This window comes from Antedon bifida, chromosome 5 (assembly GCF_963402885.1).
Source record: "Antedon bifida chromosome 5, ecAntBifi1.1, whole genome shotgun sequence".
Lineage (NCBI taxonomy): Eukaryota > Metazoa > Echinodermata > Crinoidea > Comatulida > Antedonidae > Antedon > Antedon bifida.
The window spans coordinates 6,095,763-6,120,275 of NC_136230.1; the positions used below are offsets into that span (position 1 = coordinate 6,095,763).

General features: G+C 30.7%; 2 protein-coding genes across 10 annotated transcripts in view; one reads left to right on the plus strand and one right to left on the minus strand.

Annotated features, from left to right (window-relative positions):
• The window catches only part of LOC144843094 (uncharacterized), an 89,219-nt gene that overhangs the window by 15,975 nt on the left and 48,731 nt on the right, over nt 1-24,513 (plus strand). The window lies entirely within an intron of this gene.
• LOC144843097 (uncharacterized) overlaps nt 2,380-24,513 on the minus strand; it is a 62,776-nt gene continuing 40,642 nt past the window's right edge. For 6 of the 8 annotated variants that reach the window (XM_078699793.1, XM_078699798.1, XM_078699799.1 and 3 more), the window contains exons 3-15: nt 23,774-23,947; nt 23,315-23,359; nt 20,134-20,151; nt 18,028-18,189; nt 16,540-16,626; nt 9,641-9,876; nt 8,523-8,604; nt 8,154-8,312; nt 7,608-7,663; nt 7,080-7,358; nt 6,497-6,616; nt 6,274-6,371; nt 2,380-6,097 (exon numbers count right to left, since the gene is read on the minus strand). In XM_078699793.1, coding sequence (XP_078555919.1) covers nt 5,824-6,097; nt 6,274-6,371; nt 6,497-6,616; nt 7,080-7,358; nt 7,608-7,663; nt 8,154-8,312; nt 8,523-8,604; nt 9,641-9,876; nt 16,540-16,626; nt 18,028-18,189; nt 20,134-20,151; nt 23,315-23,359; nt 23,774-23,947 — 1,790 coding nt within the window. In that variant the 3' untranslated portion in view covers nt 2,380-5,823. The remainder of the gene's footprint in view (nt 6,098-6,273; nt 6,372-6,496; nt 6,617-7,079; nt 7,359-7,607; nt 7,664-8,153; nt 8,313-8,522; nt 8,605-9,640; nt 9,877-16,539; nt 16,627-18,027; nt 18,190-20,133; nt 20,152-23,314; nt 23,360-23,773; nt 23,948-24,513) is intronic. The other 2 variants (XM_078699794.1, XM_078699795.1) reach the window with 2 other exon arrangements.

A 24,513-nucleotide genomic window follows, 5' to 3' on the forward strand; every position in this document is an offset into this window, starting at 1 on the left:
ATAGTAAGCAGTTATGTCAAAAAATAGAAGGGTCGAAAATTGGCAATTTTTCGAAAATTTCCATGTACTATAGTACAGGGATTGTTTCGAAATATGGTCAAATTTCAATAATTTTATTTTTCGATATAACTGTTTACTATAGCATAAGTGACATGCGCAGAAAATATTATTCGACTCTGTGCATGTTAATTCTGATATAGTAAGCAGTTATGTCAACAAATAAAAGGATCGAAAATTTGCCATTTTTCGAAAATTTCCATGTACTATAGTACAGGGATTTTTTCGAAATATGGTCAAATTTCAACATTTTTATTTTTCTATAAAAAAGATTATTATAGCATAATTGACATGCGCAGAACATATTATTCGACTCTGCGCATGTTAATTATGATATAGTAAGCAGTTATGTCAACAAATAAAAGGATCGAAAATTTGCCATTTTTCGAAAATTTCCATGTACTATAGTACAGGGATTTTTCGAAAAATGGTAAAATGTCATGCTTTTTATTTTCGATATAACTGGTCACTATAGCATAATTGACATGCGCAGAACATATTATTCGACTCTGCGCATGTTAATTATGATATAGTAAGCAGTTATGTCAACAAATAAAAGGCACGAAAATTGGCCATTTTTCGAAAATTTCCATGTACTATAGTACAGGGATTTTTTCGAAATATGGTCAAATTTCAACATTTTTATTTTTCGATAAAAAAGATTATTATAGCATAATTGACATGCGCAGAACACATTATTCGACTCTGCGCATGTTAATTATGATATAGTAAGCAGTTATGTCAAAAAATAAAAGGTTCGAAAATTGGCAATTTTTCGAAAATTTCCATGTACTATAGTACAGGGATTTTTTCGAAATATGGTCAAATTTCAACATTTTTATTTTTCGATAAAAAAGATTATTATAGCATAATTGACATGCGCAGAACATATTATTCGACTCTGCGCATGTTTATTATGATATAGTAAGCAGTTATGTCAACAAATAAAAGGATCGAAAATTGGCCATTTTTCGAAAATTTCCATGTACAGAGATTTTTTCGAAAAATGGTAAAATGTCATGCTTTTTATTTTCGATATAACTGGTCACTATAGCATAATTGACATGCGCAGAACATATTATTCGACTCTGCGCATGTTAATTATGATATAGTAAGCAGTTATGTCAAATAAAAGGATCGAAAATTGGCCATTTTTCGAAAAATTTCCATGTACTATAGTACAGGGAATTTTTCGAAAAATGGTAAAATGTCATGCTTTTTATTTTTCGATATAACTGGTTACTATAGCATAAGTGACATGCGCAGAACATATTATTCGACTCTGCGCATGTTAATTATGATATAGTAAGCAGTTATGTCAACAAATAAAAGGATCGAAAATTGGCCATTATTCGAAAATTTCCCTGTACTATAGTACAGAGATTTTTTCGAAATATGGTCAAATTTCAACATTTTTATTTTTCGATAAAACTGGTTAGTATAGCATAATTGACATGCGCAGAACACATTATTCGACTCTGCGCATGTTAATTATGATATAGTAAGCAGTTATGTCAACAAATAAAAGGATCGAAAATTGGCCATTTTTCGAAAATTTCCATGTACTATAGTACAGGGATTTTTTCGAAAAAATGGTAAAATGTCATGCTTTTTATTTTCGATATAACTGGTCACTATAGCATAATTGACATGCGCAGAACATATTATTCGACTCTGCGCATGTTAATTATGATATAGTAAGCAGTTATGTCAACAAATAAAAGGATCGAAAATTGGCCATTTTTCGAAAATTTCCCTGTACAGAGTCTAATAATGTGTTCTGCGCATATCAATTATGCTATAGTAACCAGTTATATCGAAAAATAAAAATTTGGCAATTTTTTGAAAAAACTCCCTTTACTATAGTACAATAAAATTGGTCAAATTTCAACATTTTTATTTTTTAACATGGTGGAAAATAATGTTGCCCATTCTTCAAATATTAACACAATATAAATCGAATTATTCCTGCCATGATTAATTACGAATTTGGAAATAGGTGAGAGGTAGAAATAGCTTTTGAACCAATCCAATCTTCATAATTTTAGTGTTTTAGGTAGGTTGTAAGTATTACTGTACTATTAGCTCTGAAAAGAAAACATATTCTCTTGCCAATAATACTGTATACACAACATTATTGTAGGCCTATTTCTTTAAATTTACATTTCTTTTAAAGAAAATTTAGAAGGTACGCGTTGTCTATATAGGCTATAGTCTGAAATAAAAATATTGTCTCAATGAAAATAGTTTTTGTTGTTGAATATTATTATTATATATATTATTTATTCACTTATAAAAAAATATTTTCATGATAAAACCGGAAGTGCATTGGATAAGTGGTTGAATTTAACCATTTGTTCAGTTTTTATTTTATATTAAGTGACCTCATTATTTTTTTTAAAGAAAAAGTGAATAACTTTATTAAAACTACAAAATGGCCTATTTAAAAGTTTGATTTGATTTATCTTTATTCTTTCAGGTTTTTAGATGACAACACATCTAATCTTTTTCCATTTAAGGCCCGTTTACACTACGACGAAAACGAACGACGTTAAATAGATTAGTATACATTTTCGTAAAGTAAACAAAAGAAATTATACAAGTTTTTATTCTATAACATAATAGTAGAACGAAAACTTTCTTTTTTCTGTATGAAAAATACATATTTAGCTGCTATTTATTGTAGTTAGTTATTGGTCTAGTATAAACAGACCTTAAATGGAAAATACTTACATAACACAGTAGTTTGTTCTTATTGGAGTCTTTATTCTGAATGTTTCATTTTTTCAACCTTAATAAAACACATTTTGCAACTCAACATTAATGCTGTAACAGATGAGATGGATAGTTGTTACAAAATGTTATTCCCTCGCAACAAAAAATGTTGTTTAGCAAAACACATCATTGCTTTTAAGAAACAAGATTGGAATATTAATAATTGGTCATATCATTTGAAATTCTAAAGGCATAATATTCACATACAGTAGTCAAAATATAACACTTTCAACTCAAACTTGTAGGCTTATTTCTTAATATTCAACATTTTACACTTCTTAGGCCTATAATATAAAACAATATAAATGAAATAAATGAAAACAGAATCAGAAAGGTTCTATAAAGATCGCGACTGTTTGATAACCCAAAACCAAATTTGTTAAAAATAATTTTAAAAATTCTTAACAATAAAATATGTTCGGTTTTAAAAATTCAACCAGATATCTTCAGAAGCATTTTAAAAGAATACATTTCAATTTGGAACTGTAATGATAAAACTGATTTTGGGAGAGTATCTAGGTTGTTGATTGTAAAAGTGTTGATTGTAAAAGTGTTGATTGTAAAAGTGTTGACCATACGCGTCAGCAAGTGAACCTGGGATTACTGATCGTGAGATCGAATCTAATTCTCGGCGCATTGGTTGTATCCTTAGGAAAGACACTTTGCTTACATTTGCCTCTCTCCACCCAGGTGTACAAATGGGTACCCGGTTAGATCAAGACTGCGCTGATTACTAGCTGCATTATGGGAGTATGTTTTCTTACAGGTTAGATCCACAAAAAAAATTGTTAAAAAATGACCGGGGTAATAATGTAAAGCGCCTAGAAGCATTGTGTAATAAGCACTATATAAGAAATATTATTATTAAAAAAATACCATTAAAGATGTATTGTCCCCCAAAAACATGAACAATGAAGACTTTGTCATTTGAGTAGGTTATTTTGTAGTTTTAATAGAGTTAATCACTTCCGTAGAAAAAAAATGTTTTCACTTTTAGAATAACTTAATAAATGGTTAAATTCAACCAAAAATCCATTGGCTGGCAGCCAATTTGACCATTTTTTGCTTTAAATTACTGTTTTTCATAAATTTTGTTTAGATCCAATTTTTGGTAAAAGTGGATAACTATTATGTGACATTAAAATGGCATATTCAACAAAATAAATTTTAAAAATATTTTTCAGGGGGACAATACATCTTGAAGTAATGTAATCTCTCTCTTTAGAACAGAATTTTACAAATAAACTACATTATAGAAGGCCATGATATTAGCTTTGTGTCAATTATACAGTATATAAACAAATATTATACTATGGCAACGGAATCATTACTCTCCTTCTATATTGTTTGTGTCTTTATTAACAATATTTACAATATTCAATCAATTATTAAATACTAATAAGTCAACTGCTTAATAATCAATAAATACTAATAATCAATAAACACTAATAATCAATAATAATCAATAAACACTAATAATCAATAATAATCAATAAACATTTTAGCAATATAGATCTATTTGATACATTATAATAACAATATTTTCAAATAATCTTTTTTATCAAAATATTTTTTAATAATCTACAAATGATACAGGAGCTTTAATTATAATCTTTCTTCTTATTGAAAAAATATAATATTAACATTTGGGAGGGTTTGGGAGTTGTCAAATAGGTTGACAAAATACTGGCACATTTAAATACTTCGCAACCAGACTAAAAAGTACTTTAAATTGCTCAATTAAAGATCTAATTAATAACTAAATTATTTTTATTTATAAATGTATAAACAACAAAAATTAACCATAACTAAAGTGAAAACCTAAAGGTGGGGCTGTTTGTGGCCAAACTAAAATGCATACAGTATACTCAAAAGCACCAAAAAGAATGCAAAACAAAAATGTAAATTTAATGTAAAAAGCACACTGAGCAAAAATCGCATGTTATTCTTCGTACTGTATTCATAAATTAATATTGAAATAAACAATTAATTATAAAATTAAAGAAAATAACCATGATTGTAATCATAAATAAAGTTAATTAATTAATTAAATTCATTTGATTTTATGCTCATATTCAGCACACCTATTTTATGATGAAATTTACAATTCAACAATTATAACTGCAACGTCATGGTACTGTTTACAACACTTACTGTAACTATAGTAACATGAGTTCACAAATATATAGGTCAGTGACCCTAGTATGTAGGTCAGTGACCCCACCATACAGGTCAGTGACCTCAGCATGTAGGCCAATGACACAACCATCATGGCCCAAACAACAAAGTTTGTCACCAATCATCCAGGTTATTACCTCAATAATGTAGGTCAGTGACCCCAATGTGTAGGTCAGTGACCTCAACAAAGGTCAATGACTTAATAATCCAGGTCAGTGACCTATCATTTAGGTAGGCAACCCTACAAATCATTCAGCTCTTTTTGCAACAATAAACAATTGTCATAAATTATTTATTCTCTTTAACCTGAGACATTTGTTCCCAAAAAGTATTTCATTTATTTACAATCTACAGGGTCTGTGCATTAACAACAAAACAATGATTGTCATATTCGGCATAGTGTAGGACAGCGGGGGACACTTTCCCACTAAAGAAGTGAGAAAGTAAATATTGATTCAGGGCATAAAATATACAATTTAATTTTACCAGATTAAATTCACTTACAGTATTTTCTCAAAGCTGATCTCAGATCCAGTGAAAAAGTTGTTCTACAAAAGTGTGATAAATTCATTTGCAGGTTATACAAAATTATCTGATTCTTTCTTGCTTTACTAAACATACATATTTTTGTTATACTTATGAGATTGTCTATTGATATATTCAAATTATTATTATTATTACCAATTATATAAAGATTTTCCCACATTTTACAATTTCAGTTACATTTTAAAATATGTTACTTTACTTTTATTTCCTATGACAATTACTCAAAATATAAATACTTTTAACTAAAGTTGACAAACATTTTTTTCTTCAATTTAAGAAGCTCTGTTCTAGCTTATGCTCATACATAAACACGTTATCGTGGCTACCGGTTTCAGACGAACTTGAGCGCGACAGGTTAGTACGGCTATGAGATCTAGGCGTTGTCATTCGTGTCGTCGGTGGTGTCAGACAAATGGGAGATCCGCACTCACTTTGTTGTAGTTTCCACACAAGTTCCTCATTCTCCATTGAGAGTCGCTTCTTTTCTGTTGACTGCTTATCTAAAGACTCTTTCAGTGCTCTGTGTTCTGATGATAATTGCCTAAAATTAGAAAAAAATATTAATAAATCCATTTCATCAAGTAAAAGTCAATCAATCAATACATTTTCCATGACTTGACATGAATTATACAATTTTATATATGTTTCTTTTCATGACTTTTTTAATGAAAGACAAATTTTCCATGACTCTAGGCCTGTAAAATATTTTTGTCTAACCTTTCAAAATCTACTTTCTTTCCAACAATAACAGTGAGTTCTTCAATACGTCTTTCATATTTCTTTATCTTTTCTTCTTGTTCTGGAATCACCTCAAGCTGATTGAAAAAAAACCAAAATAATATAATAATAGTGTAATAGTTTGTAGCTACTGCTATTGAGCTACTGCTATTGTAGGCGTTAATCCAATAACTGTTTTTTTGTTGAATCATCCAAACCTTACCTCTTTTTCTAGTTCCATTTTCTGGCGTCTCAAATCATGTATATCTTTGTTCCTCAGTTCCAGCACAGTCTTTAGGCTTTCTACTTCATCAGGTAAATCTTTATATTGAGCAATAGCCGCCTGTTGGTTAAAGAAAAACAAGATATGCATTTAATTTATGCGTGTATATAAAAAGATGTAGCGACAGTGTAGCTTAGTGGATCACAATAATATCCAGGGTCATGGGTTCAAATCCTGGTTCAATACATTTATATCAAGTGAAGACTTGTTGTTTTTTTCCACAAATACAAACTAATACAATTACAGTGCTTAATGTTACATTAATTATTAATCAACGTTAAATTTTAGTATCTTTTTAATGAAAAAAGCAAGAAAATAAAACAAGCCAATTTATAGGATAAGTCTCATTTGAAGCTTAGAGAGTAGAAGTAGTCATGAGTAACAACCCTGGTACTAGGACAGGATTGAAGACTGAACAGATGAAGGCAAACGCGTAAACCACTAAGCTACGGGTCCACTACTAAAGTTCCACTACCACTCCACAAAGTATAGATAAATAATAATAAATGTTCCCAATTTCTACCTGAAGTTTCTCATCCGAATCTTTTTGTAGTACATCTTCTAGCATCTTGCTCTTCTGTGTCAACCGTTCACACTGAAACTTTAGATTAAAAGAGTCGTCTTGTAGTTGGCGTTCCCGATTCTCGGCCGCCATTCTTTTCTTCTCCGTTTCAATGTCAAATTCGTTTTGCATCTCCTTCTTTACAACTTCGTGTTCTTCAGAAATAACCTTCTTCTCTTCATTGTGTTTTGTTTTTAATAATTCAATTAAATGATGATTTTGTTCCGATTGGTCAGATAACTAGAAACAAATAAAATATATATACATATAATATAAATATAAAGGCAAAATACTGAAAAAATGACAATGAAGATAAAAAAAAAAAGCGAAAAGCTAAATCAAAACGATAAAGTAAAACAGCCAGAAAAGTTAGCAGAGCTTTCGGACAGGAATAATATAATATATCCATTTATCTCTCTTTTTGGTTTAAATTAGTTAAAAAATTTGTTTACAGATCTTTCGACAATTAAACATAAGCCCTGCACTTACTTCTCTTTTGTAACGTTTATGAAGCAAGTCAATATCTTCCGTTTGTTGCGTAACCACTGTAAACAAAGAAAGTGTGCCAGTTATATAAACAAAAGTTTCAACCGTACAATTCCTGAATCATCAACTTTTAACTATAGCTATAACAAGTCTAGGGGTTTGGGAGTAGTGTGTAGGTATAGCATGGAATGCATGCAATAGTACCAGCAGTAGATGTACATGTAAAAAGGTATTGTACTGACCAACTGCATCAGCATCTTAAGTTCTGTCTACACTATCAAACTAGTGACAAAGAAAGTGTGATGTGTCCAAATACAGCAGTGATATGACATCATCGTGCCCATATATGGGCACATCACATTTTTTGTCAGTTTGATAGTGTAGACAGAGATCTAGAATATTTTTTATTGTTAGCATATATTTCTATATGGCAACGGTTGGATGACTTTGACAACAATTTAAGCTGCTTGTCTTAAATATATAGATGTGCCATTAATAAAATATTATAATATATTTGTATCAAAGTATTAAACACTTGTATAACCCTACATTCATTCATTTCTCTTGAGTGTCTTCCATTGAGAGTGTCTTCCATATCCTCTAATGTCTGCTTGTGCACTTGCTTTAGTTTTTCTATCTTTTCCTCGTTTTGTTCTTTGAGAATTTCTTGGTCCTCTTCAAGTTTTAATTTTTCTTCCGTTAGTGTTTCTGTTAATAATAATAATAATAAATGTTCAAGTTCAAGTTTCTTTTATTCATCCATAAGAAAATAACAGTAAAAAGCATAAAAATATCAAAATAACAGAATGAAATATGGACAAAAATGAAGGAGCAAAAAGGCCTCAACTTCCATTTTTTAAAGCAAATCATGTAAAGCACTCATTTTTTAAAAACTTTCTTGTTAACAATTAATCTTACCTGCTAATTCATAAGTATCTTTGTATTTCATTTCTAAATCTTTGATATTTCTCTTCAAGTCAGAACAAGAGAACACATCCATCTGAATAAAATAAACAACAATTTTACAAAAATACAAACAAATTTAAAGTACTTCTTGCATACAATATATATGTATGAGTATAGTATACTACCTCCCACTCTACGATGTGCAATCAAGCATGAAATTCAGTGTGCTGTCAGATACAAGAAAACTTGACTTGCACATCACACAAACAACAAGCTTTACTCAATTTGACGTTGCTTGAAAAAGGGGACAGAGTTTGCACTTTCAAATTAAATCCTAGCAAGTATCACTAATTGTACAGCATTATTATTGTTGTCCTTTTGTAAAGGGTGACATGCATTTAAACCAATGTAGCAACATTACTACATAATTTAATTATATTTGCCATGTGATTAACTGCAGACTATATTTTCATTTTAGCTGTCTGTGGATTGTCAATCATTTAATCATACATACTCAATATTCTACTTTTTTTGTATCAATACGAAATGTTAATAGATTGTATCTTAAGTTGACATTTAAAATACCGTTCATTAAACTGTTCTAAACGAGGGGTTTCAGACTACTACTAATGAAACAAACAAACATGGCGTCAACTGGGCTCGTGGGGAAATTGGTTTAAGTGGGGAAATTGGTTTAAGTGGACATGGGCTTGTGGGGATGTGGATTTATGGGGATGTGGGCTTGTGGGGATGTGGATTTATGGGGATGTGGGCTTGTGGGGATGTGGATTTATGGGGATGTGGGCTTGTGGGGATGTGGATTTGTGGGGCTTTGGATTTATGGGGATGTGGGCTTGTGGGGAAATGGGTTTATGGGGATGTAGATTTATGGGGACATGGGTTTATGTGGACATGGGCTTGTGGGGATGTGGATTTGTGGATTTATGGGGATGTGGATTTATGGGGATGTGGATTTATGGGGATGTGGGCTTGTGGGGACATGGGTTTATGAGGATGTATATTTATGGGGACATGAGTTTGTGGGGACATGTGATTATGGGGACATATAATAATAATAAGTTTATTTATTTTGGGGTGTTTTGAATATGTAACACATTTTATGATCTTACATCATTTGTAAGGTGTTGTAGCAGGATAGCCAATGCATCAAAGCCAGTCAATCCGTTCTTCAACTGCATCTTGGTCAGGTTCAGCTCCTTGGTTCGTGATTCACAGAGCGCCTCCAACCGCTTGATCTCCTCAGCTGCTGTCTCGTTGGCGATGGATGACGACAGAAGATCAGGCGGCGTCGATGATGAGATAGTTGGTTTAATTTTTGTAGGCTTCGTTACTGGTTGACTTGAATCTATAGAACAAAAAAAATAATATGGACATGATGATGTCATATCACTACCATATTTGGCCACATCACACTAGTTTGATAGTGTAGACAGAGCTTAAGAGAATAACACTTTCAAAATCAATCACTTTCTATTTCCAGAATGGTTTTTTCTTCTATACTTGATACTCTAAAAACATATGAATTGATAACATCAACGAACCATTTTCAATTGGCTGCCGATTGATGAATGCTTTTCGACACTTTGATTTCGGTTTAATTCCTTTGACAACCAAACATATTTTAATGACAGTTTGTGAAAAATTCTGTTTTGGTCGTCGCGGCGATTTGTTGTACAATCCTAGCTTCTTCATATTGACATTGGATGCAGGAATTCCAAATAAATTCAATATTTTATAACTGATACACAATGTAATTTAAAATGAATAGTTTTTCTTCTCCGATTGGTTTTTAATTTCTGTCAGAACAAAAATCACCACAATATGGAAGCCAACAACAGTTGAGGAAAATAACAATCTTTGTTGAGTCAAAACCCCACCAAAATCTCTTTATATATATATTCTAAAGAACGTTTCTTCTTCAATGGGTTTCAACTGTTTTCCTGAAATAATGACTTAAAATCACCATTTATAAGCAAGTCAAAAACAGTTCAGGAAAATTTACGATCCTTGTAATAAAAAAAACACAAACAACTGACAGGAGTTTAATTTAAAACAAACAGCTTTTCTTTTCCAATGATTTATACTCTTTGCTGACTCAATGAATACTTCTTTCTTTATCACTGATTTATTCCAACAAATGTTGCATCTCGCTTTTGTTTTAAACCAATTGAATGTCTTTTATTATCTCTGAGGGTCATTTGACAGTTAACGAAGATGATGAGAAGGGAAGTTATTAATTTTGTCGCATAGTTGTACACGTAATGAACAGGCAATTCAGTGATGACTAAGTCAATATATCGGAAGCAAGGTTATAGAATATTACAATGTATTCTTAATAGAAAAAATATCTTAAAAAGAAGGAGTTTATTTAGAACAAATGAAAGATACTTCTTTTGATGTGATCCCAAAGTGTATGGCATTAAAGATGGTGTTCTATTCTATAGCAATAATCCAAAACTATATGGAATATAATTTGGTTTAAAACTTATATGTTATCCTATTCCAATATAAATGTTTGTAATTTTAGCAGATTTTGATCCTAAATGTGTATTGCACAAAGCTGTTTTTCTATAGCAATAATCCAAAACTATATTGAATATAATTTGGTTCAAAACATATTATCCTATTCAAATATGTTTGTTATTTTAGCAGATTGAATCTATTTTACAATAATTAGTACAATTTAAAACTCATTTCATCCAAAAATATATGGAACCTAATTTTGTTTATAAACTTATACACTATTCAAATATAAATGCTTGTATTGTAATTTTAGCAGATTGAAAGGATTTTAGAATAATTAATACAATTTAAAACCAATTATATTTTTTTCTGCATTCAATATTGTACCACACACATTGATACCACCTCCTGGAGGAATTAATTTTCTAAATTGGGGTCGGGTTTACGCTTGAACCTCCAATTGTAAAAACTCGGAAGTATTGCAGAGAATGACAACCGTGATGATCGGGATAATTAATAAATAACAAAAGGATGCAATCCATTTAACAATGTTGGAGAACCAATCACAGAAGATATTCTTTCCAATGATTTATTTGCTGTGAAAAAGATACCAGCAATGCTATAATCAACAATTTTTAAAGATATAAAAAAATGCACACATTAGGAGAAATGCTATATAGACCACAGTTATAGCAACACCAACAAATGTTTGATCACAATCGCTCACAATCAATTCAATATAGTTGATCAATAATATCCAATGATAATTGGTATAAAATCAAGACATTAGTTCAAAAAATTCCTTAATAGTTAATATGAAAACCAAACTGCAGGAAAATCGAATGAGAAAACAAATAAAATCTTCACAAATAAATACTGAACATTCTCTTCCTTCTACAATAAACAGCAAAGCATGTTTCAATTCTCACTAATTTTCTGAATTTATCTCGTTTCTAAAAATTACTATCAAGCTGAAACTACAAATTTAAGAGAATCCAATGATTTTTTCCCTCTCTACATGCGTGATGAAAGATATGAGGTATTCCTTAACTATACTCTTTTGACAGCGACTGCCGTATGTTCTGCTGCATATCTGACTAGATGCAAATTAAACCCATAGGGATGTACGAGCTAATCAATTATGTTGCGAGCAACCGATTTCAGCGAGTGATCATTGGATATCCACAACAGTGGAAAATGATGATTGTGCTCGAAGAATAACCAAACTATAATTATGAATAATCTTAGAACAGTAATACAAGAATGAATATATGATAACATATCTTGCATTAGTGTCGAATGTTGATTGAAGAGTATATCCTATTTTATTCCAAATACGATTATAAAATGCGTAGGTAGCTAAATGTGACGCCATCGTGAACAAAATTAGATAATGTTACAATGAGATCTTTACTAATGAGCGTAATAAAGATGGAAATGATTCCATAAAACAACCACACTTGCAGTATTTTTTACATTGTTATTTATGTTTGAAATGATGATTCTATAATTAGCATTCGGCTCTCAAGCACTTGTATAAATTCATTTTGTTTTTTAATTATTAATTATTGTACATACATACAGAATAGATAGAATAAAACGTGGAACACAAAATTTAACAAAAAATGGGAAGCCCAGCTACGTAAATATGGCCAACCCATGTGCAACTATTCCACTCAAATGAGGTTCTGCACAGTATAGGAAGATGATGATAATGATGTTGATGATTTCTTTTCCCTAGGCAAAACATATTATCTTTAAGGATTTGCTTATGGAAGGCAAATTATTAGAAATTACCACTGTATAAAATGTTATTGGAAATTAGTCGACATGGAAATGTCGACTAATAAGCAAATTTAAATATTGATCTGTACGAAACTCCATATTGCAATTAACCAATGAATGTATAGGTCAACACATCATAAGCATACAGAATACCATTACACATTAGGTCTACATAATGATGTTACATATACGATTTGATGAGCAAAAACAAAACAATTTTATTGATGGTGACCTACTGTAACTGAAGTTTATTTATGAGTTGAGTTAGAAGAAATTATCAAAGTTGTGCAGAGCGTTACCAACAATCAGAAGAATTGTAAATTAAAAATTTAAAGATGTATTGACCCTCAAAAACATGAACAATGAAGATTAATAAATAAGACTTTAAATAGGCTATTTTGCAGTTTTAATATTTGACTTATAAAAAGACAAAAGAAACGTTTAATTTTAATAAAAACCATTGTTTTTGCTTTCAATTACATTTTTTAAGGTAAATAATTTTTTTTTCGATCCAGTTTATGGTCAAAGTGAATAACTATTATGTGACATTAAAATGGCATATTAAATTTAACTTTTTAGGAGACAATATATTTAACTTATTTAGGGGATGAGATAAATTAAGAAATTATCAGTTGTGCAGAGCGTTGTCAACAATCAGAAGAATTGTCAATTCAAAATTGATAAAAGAATAATTTAACATAATCTACAACAGAAGTTGACACTTACCATTTAATAATAATGTAAACTTCATACGTAAATGACTCATTTCTGATCACCTGATCAAATAAAAGCCGCATTTGAATCAATAATCAAATTTATCAATGTTGAATTTCATCCCGGCATCATTGTTTAATTGAACAAAAATCTTTTTTTTGCCACGTTGAAATAATAGACGAGGTATTGATTACAAATTTACAGAATATGAAAAGCAAAATATATTGCTTAAAACTGTTTTTTATTCTTATAAATAATCTTAAAATACAATAAGATATTCCTGCATTTAAGAGGTAAGCTGTCCTTTTAATAAAACACCAAAAAGTCAAAATTAAGTTCATCCAGGAATTGTCACTGGAGCAAAATCTCTTCTCGGTGAACAATATCCAATTAATGATTCCAAAAAAATGTTGAACTGAACGAAAGCTGGACTGAAAATAAAAAAGTTTTCTACTCTTATAAGTTTATCTTAAAAATAAGATATTCCTGCATTTAGGTAATTCATCCTTTGAAATAACACACCAACAATTCAAATTTAAGAATAATAAAAACTTGATGTCACAAATCAGATATAACCATACAGATACTTCTTTCTTCTAGACAAATACAATCCCTTTGTTGAGCACAGTGAAGATGGGCAATTTGGAACAACACCTCCTTATGTGGTACTGGTAGTGTTACATGGCAGGCATCCAAAAAACTCTGTTGTCTGCTAGAATAGAACAAGGCTCTCACCAGTACATCCCTACATGTAATGCACGATAGCAAGCAGTGTTAACACGCCGCCTTATTTTTGTTTTGATAATTTTGTTTTCATTCTCCGCATCCTAAGATCACATGTTAAACATACCCTGCTGAGAAGGTGCATCACCATGACAACATAACTATGTAAAAGGTACATCACTGTAGTAACATAACTTATGGATAACTTCAATTCTATTTATAGAAAACATGACATGACATGATGGAAGTGACTTTGTGACAAACTAAGGTTAATGATATTCATGAATAATTAATATCAATTAAAATATCATTACCTTTTTTAAGAAAGTTGATCTTTTGTATATGTAATATGAGTACAATGTAATTGAAAACTTAAATTCTTTGGCAATTTTCTGCTGTTTTTGGAATTAGCCTGCTGTTAATTAATAATAGGGGTGCTAAAATACAGTCTTTATGAACACATACTCGATGAAAAATATTATATAATGTTTCTACTTCAGATGACAACCATAATCAAATAAAGACAAGAAAATGAAAAAGAAGCTCTACAGTATCAAACTTTGTGTGACAAAAAATGTGATGTGCCCACAGGATGATGTCATATCAATACCATATTTGGGCATATCGCTACCATATTTGGGCACAAACTTTTGATAGTGTAGACAGAGGTTAGAAAGAGTCAATATATGTACTAATATTATCATCATCATTTTCTTCTTGCACTATAATAAATACTATTATTAAAACTTCTTTCAACCTGTCAATAAAATACTAATTTCACTGGACCTAAAGTGAAATGTGAAGGAATTTTTGTCAGATGTGTAATGAAATATATCAATATTGTTTCCATATAATTTATGATTTTAACGATATGACACAAAGGAAATACAAATATTAGGTGTATTTTGTGGTGATTGTCCTCTTAAACAAAGTGAAACGAGGTGTAGCTCACGTAGGCAATTTGGCATAAAGCCCCCAATATATTTAACTTCAATAGATTATAAAGAAAAGCATTTATATGAAGTATGACACTTGTACAACCTCACGTTTAAGGAGGTCAAAGGCCGTACATATGATATTTTCATAATAAATAAATCAACAGGAATTAAATATTAACTATTGAATGTTGAAATAATTTTTTTTGCCAAATTCTGTTTTTAAAATTCAAGAACTGTGCGGATAAATAACAATATTATAATATTTCCTTATAAAAATGTACTTAATAATTTCTGATAAAGAAGAGAAAAGATACCCGAAAGAAATTTAATCTTCCTTGAAATTTCTATTTGACTTGATCTGAAGACTTTGATTCTTGAAAAATATTTTAAAAACAGATGCTTATACTACATTTTTAAAAACTGCTTTTGTATTATTATTACTTCTCTGTAAATCTATTATCCTTTAACTTGGACCTGCAAACATCTAAAACAAAAACAATCTTCAGTGCAACAGAGCCCTCTATAGTTTCAATAACAAACAAATTATGGAAATGTGACCTGCTTTCTCCTTATATGCAAGGAAATCTTGCCGATAGCAACGATCAATCGCATTATGTAACTTAATATGAATTAACAACGATATAACAACTGACGGTCAAGGAATTCAATAAAGCTGGACACTCTACACTGGACATCTGACCAACAGCTTTAATATCTACATCTGTTTTAATCTTATGCCAACAATGTTTCTGCTAGTAATTGGGTTAGAAATCAATAATAATAATAATAAACTTTCAAGCAAGATCTGGATCTTAATATTTTACAATGCAATGGCAGATCCAAGATTTTGATATAGAGGGGCCTATGGACTAAAAATGATGACATTACCTTTAATATCCTATCTTTTGCATTGAAATTTTAGAGCACCATTTTTACAAGTTTTAAAATGTAACCTCAATGTACCACAAGAAACCTGCAGATTGTGATTATCATCATCAAAGCAACAATGTGATCAGAGTATAAAACTTCCCAAAAATCAACCTTAAACAATCTCCTTTGAAACCAGGTGCACCATGGGATAGACCCATCTGCATGTTTCACCTACTCCCTTTCATGTAGGAATGTAAAAGGAATTGTGGATGAAACTCAGGAATGATCCCACAATGCAATTCTCGACTTTTAAATCAACCTTAAACAATCTCCTTTGAAACCAGGTGCACCATGGGATAGAACCATCTGCATAAACAATCTCCTTTGAACAGAAGCCAATACAGGTGGACCATGGGATCTGCATGTTTTCACCAACTTCCTTTTTATGCAGGAATGTAAAAGTAATTATGGATGAAACTCAAGAATGATCCCACAATGCAATATGCAATTCTCACCTTTTAAGTGAATGTTCTTCTTTGTTGATAGTTTCTTTTTGCCAGTAAGACTAGATACAACATTTCCACAGTCCTTCTTTACTTGAGCTGTTAAAGAAACACGTACATTGGTTTATGAGTTATCATTTCATTTAATTTTTTTGATCATGGCTAGACATTTGTGACAATTTAAAATTTGAAGCAACGTTATATTGTAATATGTGACTATTCAATTTTACATGTTTTATATCAATTCCTACAATATTAATTTACAGTTAAAATTTGAAATGACTATTTGATTTGTGAACATTTTTCTGAGACGTTTTAAAGTTTAATTAAAACGGACAATCCTGATTCATTGTTGTTTCTTTACATGAATTTTATTTTTTTTCCAACATTTCTTTAGGCATACAGCCAAGGACTGTCAAAAGTGAAAAGTCACTGTCCTCTGGAAAGGTGACAATCCGCTTCGCACGACAAACACAATATATTACAAAGTTTTGAAACAAGCTTTTGGAGTGGAGTTAAACATGTCATGTAAAAGAATCATCATCTGAATAGATTTGAACCTGGGACCCAGAGGGTAGCGAGCATCCAAACCACCAAGATACAATTCACGCACAACAGAAAAAAAATTGTAATGAAAATAATACTATGAGAATGTATAACAAATGTGCTATGTTCTTATTAGTAAATAAAATAATTTTTTTTTTAAATGTAATAAATTGATATCTATAAATTGAATTCTGTCCAAAAGAACATTATCAAACAATAGCATAAATACATTACATTTAATATTTGACAGAAATGAAAAGTATAGCGACGTCGGAATGATTTTGGCGACATTAAAATCCCAGGAGATTGTATTTTTTTATTGAGACTCATTAGTGTGGATAAATTTAGATACAAAATAAAAGATTTCTGTCAATTAATGATGATATAAAAGGCCTTGGCCAATTTCTTTTCACTCGCAAGGAAATCATTCTTGAGGACTTTTTTTCCGCAATTCAAGTATCGGCGGTAACAGTAAGTATATTTCCAATAAACTTGAGACAGGAAGTGGATAGTTTAGTTCAAAGGTCAACTATATTCGATTGGCATATTAATATATAACATATTAAGTATAAAACTGTGTACAATGATAAATATATTAAGTAAAATAGTATGGTACAAAGACATTTCCTTGTTAGTATGAACTCGAACTTGAAATAAAGTTTTTTAATAGTTGCCTTTACAAAATTTTTTAAAATAATCATTAATTTGTCTATATTTGTTTTGTCTACATCCTTTTAGAATACAGTAGAACCACTATTAAGGAGACACCTTCAAGATAAAGTGTCCTCTGAATAGGAGTTGTCCATAGTGTTAAAACAAACATTTCCCCCTGTTCGTTTCATAGGAAAGTTCCACAGAATAGGGGTATCCCAAAGGAGGAGTTCTACTGTATCTTAAATAGACCAATTATTTTTTCCTCCATGAATAGACAAAATGATAAAATGTCCATCTTACCAATATCCGGTTGTTCATCACTGTCCCCTCCCTTACTTCTTGTCCTTGTCGGATGGCTAGAGACCTTGCTCAGAGGCACTTTAGATGTACCGGCACTGGGTTTCACTAAACGACTCTTTGGTAAAGTGGATACCTTCTTTTTATTGGCTTCTTCCTTAAAACCTATTAAATAAAGCAACAGTTTTAGTATAATACATCCACTTTGTAGTGATATACAGTATCATATAAATGTCACAGCAAACTTTTGGAATGTCACAGCAAAACTGAAAAATGCCACATTTTTTGGTGACATTTATGGACCATTAACCATTTGTATTTAATTACCATCAATTAAAACTATTGACTAGTAAAATCTGTTTTACTTTTATGAAACATTTGAAAAATAATAGCCACAGTGTTAAGCTAAACCATGAGTTATATGAATGAAAATATAAGTCATATTTCAATAAATTATTATTTTTTATGCTAAGATTTTGAATATCATATAAGGACCATTTCTATCTGGGACTATGGTTTTGTCTTTCACATTGGTGTGTCACTAATATTACTATAATAAAGTAAAGTTGAAAGATATGAATATAGTATTAAGAGAAGACCTTTATGACCCAAGTTTCCCCTTAATATTAAGGGTCACTGTGTTAACTGAATAGGGGGTCACTGTGTTAACTAAATAGGGGGTCACTGTGTTAACTGAATAAGGGGTTACTATGTTAACTGAATAGGGGGTAACTATGTTAACTGAATAGGGGGCCCCCTCAATAGGTGATTTCCACTGAATAGGGATGTCCCCTAAATAGATGTGTCCTAAACTAAGTTCTACTGTTTTGTAATAATTGTTGTATAACTGAATATTTTGAGTAAAATGTATATATCTTATATTATTGATTATATCTATCAGTATCATTGATATGTTTTAAAATATTGATACAAAAGATGTGTAATACAATATATTGCCAGCTCATAATACATACAAACGTATAAGATATACATTATGTAGAATAATGACTGGAATTTTGATGATACTGCGCATTGATTTATGTTCGATATATATAAAGCTCTGTCTACACTATCAAACTAGTTTGACAAAAAAAGTGTGATGTGGCCAAATATGGTAGTGATATGCCAAAACGTGGTAGTGATATGCCCAAATATGGTAGTAATATGCCCAAACGTGGTAGTGATATGACATCATCATGTCATATTATTTTTTTAATACCTTATTTCTCTTTAATTATGAACTTTGTACTGTATTATTTATATATTATATATTATGAAGGAAATAAATATTATTATTATGAAATGAAATACGGGCACATCACATTTTTTTGTCACATAAAGTTTGATAGTGTAGACAGAGCTTTAAACAAAAATCCGGATGATGTCACTACTAATGGATAACTGAATGCCTACTTATAGTACTATTATGAGTGATTGTACAAAGTGACATAATAACCATAATTGACACAGAAAAATAAAGAGGAAAACAAAACAGAACAGGTTGTTAATTAAAAACTGAAACAAATGATTGAAACAATATTAATATGGAGTAACAGAAACTTAAATTCAACCATTTTTACGTTGAAAAGAACACAGCAAAAAACCACAATAACAGAATAAGTGTGAATTAAAATATAAATAAAAACAGAAATGTATACCATTGTATTACTACATTTTGAACAAAATAGCAATGGTGAAGAAACAAGTTCCATGATAATCAACCATGGAGGTATCAACTATGATTGTCGGAACGTATGACAAGGAAGAAAGAATTGTATGAATAAAAATCAAACAGAAACATGCTTAAAACAATACAAAATGAAACAGCATAAACTAATATCTAACCATTTGCTACGTTGTGGAATTACACAGCAATGGTAAAAACAAAACAAAAGGCAGGAGAATGTATGATTAAATTCATTCAATTTCTTTATAAACACACATGAATAGAAAACCTGAAAAACTTAATTTTAAATATTTATACTAATTTTATTGAATGAACACGCACTTTTAATGTTGTTTCGCATATTGATAACACACCCAAAAAGCATGATAAAACAGATAAAATGAACAATACAATACTACAAAATGATATTTTAATACTCATACCATTCTTTAAGAGTGCTCCTGATGTAAAGAAAAGAATTTTCATAATTACAGTATTTATTATTTTATTTCCATTTATTTCTTATAGTTCATGAATATAGGTTTACGAGTTTGATGGTGACACAATAAATGTTGAAATATTGAAAATAAAAACATTTTATGTATTGTACTATGAAGTTCAAGTATGAAAAATTTGAGTAAATTTCTTTATGGAAACCAGAGTACTTTAGGATGATTGTATAGTTTTTGTCAAATGTTAAAAAGGTTTTTGAAGAAATCTCAATGACAAAAAGCTAAAATGTATATTATTCTGCATTCACATTGCGCCCGGATTCAGTCCGGTGCCCTGAGAAAAATATCGCAAGCGTTGAGCATGCTTTTACATCAAGTACAAAATTGGGTTGTCCATTGTCAAGCGAAGTCATTCTTGCTCACTGCTGGACATATGAACAAAATTGTACGATTTCAGCAATAAAATGGCTTCTTCTTCCATCAGTCCAAATTCGCAGTACGAATCAGGTACGGATTCAAATCGTACAAATTTGGTGGTAACGATCCTATTCTTTACCAGTGAACCTATTTTCCACAAAATTTTTCCCAGGCCACCAGACTGAATTTTGGCCGATGTGAAAGCAGCTTTATGCTGATTGTTTAGAAGTCATCAACCTGGTTTATGTGTAAAATCTTATTTAAGGATTTAATCTTTGAATGGATTAAAAGACAACATTATACAGTAATCTCTTCCCTAATTATAATAGTCATTGAAAGATGTGTTGAAGTTATTAAATTTATCTTAATAGTCTTTCAAGACAAAATGACATCCAATTTTGTAGTTAAAATTTTATGGCAAGAACAGAAGATAAAAAGCAGCCAACAGCATAATATATTTAAAGCTCAACAAACATGAAAACATTCAGAAGATTATTAGCTGAGAATAATTTCGCAAAAAGCTATACAAAACAACCTTATTTCTACACATTTCTAAAATTGTGTAGCAAAAAATACAATACAAAAACTATGTTTCTTGGACTAAAAAATTAGTTTGATAATAGCAATATTGCTAAACAAAATTTAAATTTTTCCCTGTTAGCATAATACATCTTACAAACTACCAAAATTACTATAATACAATTATGAATTTAATATCTATTGAAGGTCAATTTCTAAAAAAATTATGATTCATTTTATAATATATTAATTAGGGACAGTTTAAAAATTCCAAAAACATGTTAAAAAAAAAAAAAAAATTATTCTTGTCTATATATTTGCAAAATACCAAGAATTTTAGTAATATTTCTTAATGGAAAGTGTTGCATTTGAATAATAATCTAAATAAACTATAAATTAAACAGCTGGTTCGTTTGATATCAAATTCTAGACAAGATTTCATTTGATTTCAGATTAAGACTTAAAACTTTAAGTATCTTTAGACAGGAAATTGCAAATCTTATATAGCAGTTGAATAATATATAACAGCAGAATGGATACCATATGTGAGACCCAACACAATCAATGAATATTGTAGATGCCAATTGAATAGAAAAGCTCGATTTGATATGAACTTAAAAAAAAAAAGATCAAAGTCCTTGCAAGTGAACCATTCATATAATCACCGAGTCATAGATTCCAGCTCATCGCAACTGAAACTCCAGAATTAACCACAGAGCAGTTGACTAGATGTTAAACAGACAACTAAAGCCGATTTTCCACTAGGCGTATTGGATTTCTAGTTCCTTGAGTTTTTCGCTTCAGCTAAATAGGTAGTTTGAATTGTTTCTATTTTTTGCGAATCAAAACATTGGGCAACCAATCAGAGCTCAGGAAATAAGCTATGACACGTTCATGTGTACTCATGGGAATAGATTTGCCTATTGGTAAATCGGCTTAAGGGTCCCCATGTGCAAGCTGCCACAAAACGGCGCTAATTTGCCTGACAAGGGTATGATAACAATGATAATATTGATACGAAATTAACATGATTTGATGATTGGAATAACCAGTATAATATTTATATTATAATTTTGCTGATAATAATAACAATACCACAAAAAAGCAATAATACAGATATTGACATGATATAACATATGGACTATTTATGACTACTGTACCAGCATTCTAAATATAAACAGAAACCAGATGAATGTAAACAAAACGTGTTTTCTGAGAACTTAATATTAATAACAAATAAATGAAAAAAATTAATTTCCAAACAGATATTAATATTTCAAAAAATTAATTCAAAACTCAACGAAACGTTTCACTGCATATTTACTTATAAATAATGAAAACCAGTTTTAATAAAAACAGCAAACGATGATCAAACAAAGGTTGGTTCACATGAGAACACAACACAAAGATGTACAGCAAATATTATAATGTAATCAGCTACATCCTTGTGTTGTGTCCTGTGTGAACCAAGCTTAAGTGTACAGATGTGTGTTCACACTTGTGTAAACATTGCACGTAGGTAAGAATTAGTACATACAGATTTTTATGTGAAATGTACCAAAAGAAACATAGTTGCATAGGTGCAAATAGTGTACACATACAGTGCTCATTCAAAAGATAACACAGAGTGCACATAATATTTAAAACACTGCAGTATGCATATTGTAATTTCTAAATGCCACAAGTGTACACGGATGCTTTTTACAACTGCATATTATTTGAATGTATTGATGTGCATATATTATGTATATTAAAGCGTGGTTCCCACTTGAATTCATGCAAGGACGTAAGCGAGCACCAATCACGACACGCTGGATCATCCAAACCGTCTATTGTGATTGGTCAACTCACTTGCGTTGTGCTTACTTCATTGCGATGCATCCAAGTGGGAATCAGGCTTAATCCTACAATATATACTGCAATAAACTCAACCTAATTTGGATAGGTTTGAGTGCTGTGATACACAAAATATTAAAACAAATTTGTAGAGGATGTGTGGCGATGAAGAGAAGAAGTGCTTTAAAGTTCAAAGTTGAAAACACGATTTATTCTTTGACAAGAATTTTCTGTATAAATGTCTCATTCAGTTCCTGAGATCTATCATACATACAGTTGAAATTGGCATTGGATTTCTTAAGCAATAGTCATATTGTATGTAGACATGCAGTAGGTATGTTATATAGTGATCATGTGCACACTCAACTATATACAGATTTGTTGACCTAGTCTCACTTACTTTTATTCGCCGATTGTAGAATTGCTCTCCTTTTTAATGGTTTAGCTGTAAATTTATACAACATTATTTAAGAGAGATTCTACTAACTAATAATTAACATCTACAATGTCATTAATAAACATAACATTATTGAATGTACTAGAACGAGATGAGCAAAGGCCTAGCAACACATTCTACCTTATTTGAGTTGCTATCAAGTGTATGAAAATTATTTTAAAATAATATATCAGAGTGGGATTATGCAGAAACCCTATTAAGGAGATACCTTCGAGACTCAACAAGCTGTAGTGTTAAAACATATATTTCCCCTTGATTTCTCCTTAATAGGGGTGTTCCCTGGACAAGGTTTTGGGGCCAAGGGAGGGGTTTTACTGTAAGTCATCTGTTCATTATCAAATTCATAAAAAATTCAAATATACAAAATAAGTTAATAAATAAATCATGGAAAAATAAATTTACCTTCAGGGCTGCCACTTCTTGAACTCTGTCGAGAACTCTCGGTTGTCGTGATCATAGCCCCAGACCGGAATGATGTTTCGGAAGTTGCACTTGTTGAACTGGCGCGACGTTCACGCATAGATTCTGAACGCTTCACAGCTTTAGGCTTCTTGGTAAAACCCCTGGAGCTAGTGTCTACAAATAAGATTGTCAATGGGGGTCAAATTGGTATTTAAAATACTATCGTAAATAATCCCATATTTGTATTAAATTAATATTATATTGGTTTAAGGACATTGAAATACAATAGAATCCCTATAGATACCTTCAGGAGCTTTATTTAATTAGGAGCGTCCATTGAATAGGAGTGTCCATTGAATAGGAGCGTCTATTGAATAGGAGTGTCTATTGAATAGGAGTGTCTATTGAATAGGTGTGTCCATTGAATAGGGGTGTTTATTGAATAGGTGTGTCCCAAAGGAGGGCTTCTACTAATAGTCTTCTTCAAGTTGTTTGGTTCTTATGCATTATTATCACGTGCACAGTGTAATAGTACCCAGTATTCTCAGGAATAGCATAGAAACCCAAGCTTAATTTCTGTCATAAAGTTATACATTAATGCTTTTTACTAGGTAGCTTAGCTATATCTACTCGGCCTTTTAGCTTTTTTTAAACTATATCTCTGGAAGCCAATGATACATTTCCCACCCCTCTATAGTATCACTAACTTATTTATTTCTCTTAAACTATCACTGAAAAAC